At 39.3% G+C, this 1,470-nt stretch overlaps 1 protein-coding gene across 1 annotated transcript in view; it reads right to left on the reverse strand.

The window, feature by feature from the left end:
* Nucleotides 1-207: 207 nt before the first annotated feature.
* TARSL2 (threonyl-tRNA synthetase like 2) overlaps nucleotides 208-1,470 on the reverse strand; it is a 24,158-nt gene continuing 22,895 nt past the window's right edge. Inside the window, exon 23 of the mRNA XM_026086092.1 lies at nucleotides 208-1,357. Coding sequence (XP_025941877.1) covers nucleotides 1,192-1,357 — 166 coding nt within the window. The 3' untranslated portion in view covers nucleotides 208-1,191. The remainder of the gene's footprint in view (nucleotides 1,358-1,470) is intronic.

The following is a 1,470-nucleotide window of genomic DNA, read 5'->3' on the forward strand; positions in this document are numbered from 1 at the left end:
CGCCGGCACCAGCCCGGGCCCGGGCGCAGCGGCCCCGCCCCGCCCCCCGCGCCCTCAGGCGGCGCGAGGCTGCGGCGATCCGTTATTTACCGTTGGAAGCAGCGTCTCACAGGGGCGGGCAGCGCCGTCACCCCTCCCCCCCGGTACACTGAAATACAGGAGCAGCGAGAAGGAAGGTGAAACACAAAAACTACATTTCACATTCAATACAAGCTTCAATGTTCAGTTTATTCAAGTCATAATTTTCAGATTTACTGCACCTTAGTACTACACAAGCAACAGTTCAAGTCCAGTGTAACAGAGCACTGCGAGAGGCCATGGAGCGGAGAGGTAGGCAGCCAGGGCTCAGTACTTCAGTGAGCTGAACTATTCTTCAATAACGTCACTACAGTTTGCTACATGATGATACTTCATTAAGGAAATATCTTGTTACAAAGTCGTAAGTGGATAAAGGTATTGATTATATACCAGACCTCTTTTTTGAAATTAACTTCCAAGTTTGCTAGCACAAGAAGAACAAATGTAGCGTTCACTGATATGCCAGGTCAAACCCAACCATAATAAAGACATCTTGGAATGATCCTAAACTGTGTTTTAATTATTTCATATTTAGCTTTCAATGTTATTGCAATCTAATTCTAAAACCCCTCCACACTTTTAAGTCAACAAGTCACTAAGCAAAGGTTAGATCTTGCTATACCCAGAAAGAGATTAACATAATTAAGATCATAAAACATGGCAATCTATATACTGCTAAGGTAGTTTAGGCTTAGGCAAATAAATTATCCTCCAAATATGAAAACAATATATTACTGACATATCTAGGGAATTTAGTTTTGTAGTTAAACTAAAACATAAATATGAAGTAAACAACTCAATATGAAGTTAGTTTACATCTCTTTTGGTGCTTGACAGATCAAGAACAGTGTGGAATTCAGTTAGCAGTTCAACTTTTTTTCATAGAAAAATAGCATGTCCATAAACAAAAAGGAATTTCAACTTACTCAGTGATCCACTCTTTTATTTTACCTTAGTTAAAGGCAAACTAAGTACAGATACTGTACATTAAAATGTATGCACATAAAAAGAACAGTTGTTCTTCATTCTACTTTAAAGGCTCAGTTTCTACATTCTTTTATTTATGTCCCTTTCCAAACAATTACCCCTCTCTGACACATATTGCATCTACATTTAAATATAAAGAGAGCCATCTGCAGGTCCCACATAGCCAACACCAATCAGTAGCACATCAATTAGTGTCCATATTCCAAGTCCACCAAAGCTGAAGAGTTTTCCCAGACCTTCCCGCCACTGACCCAAATAGAAACGATCTGCTCCAAATCCACCAAGGGTGATGCTACAAGAATAAAAACATGATTATTTATTTCTTAATGAACTCAGGTTGGATATCCATACTTGCTTCTTTTTGATATACCTACAAGTTGATGATGGTTTTGCTTTATATCACAC

The sequence above is a fragment of the Apteryx rowi genome, unplaced genomic scaffold, assembly GCF_003343035.1.
Source record: "Apteryx rowi isolate R43461 unplaced genomic scaffold, aptRow1 scaffold_680, whole genome shotgun sequence".
Lineage (NCBI taxonomy): Eukaryota > Metazoa > Chordata > Aves > Apterygiformes > Apterygidae > Apteryx > Apteryx rowi.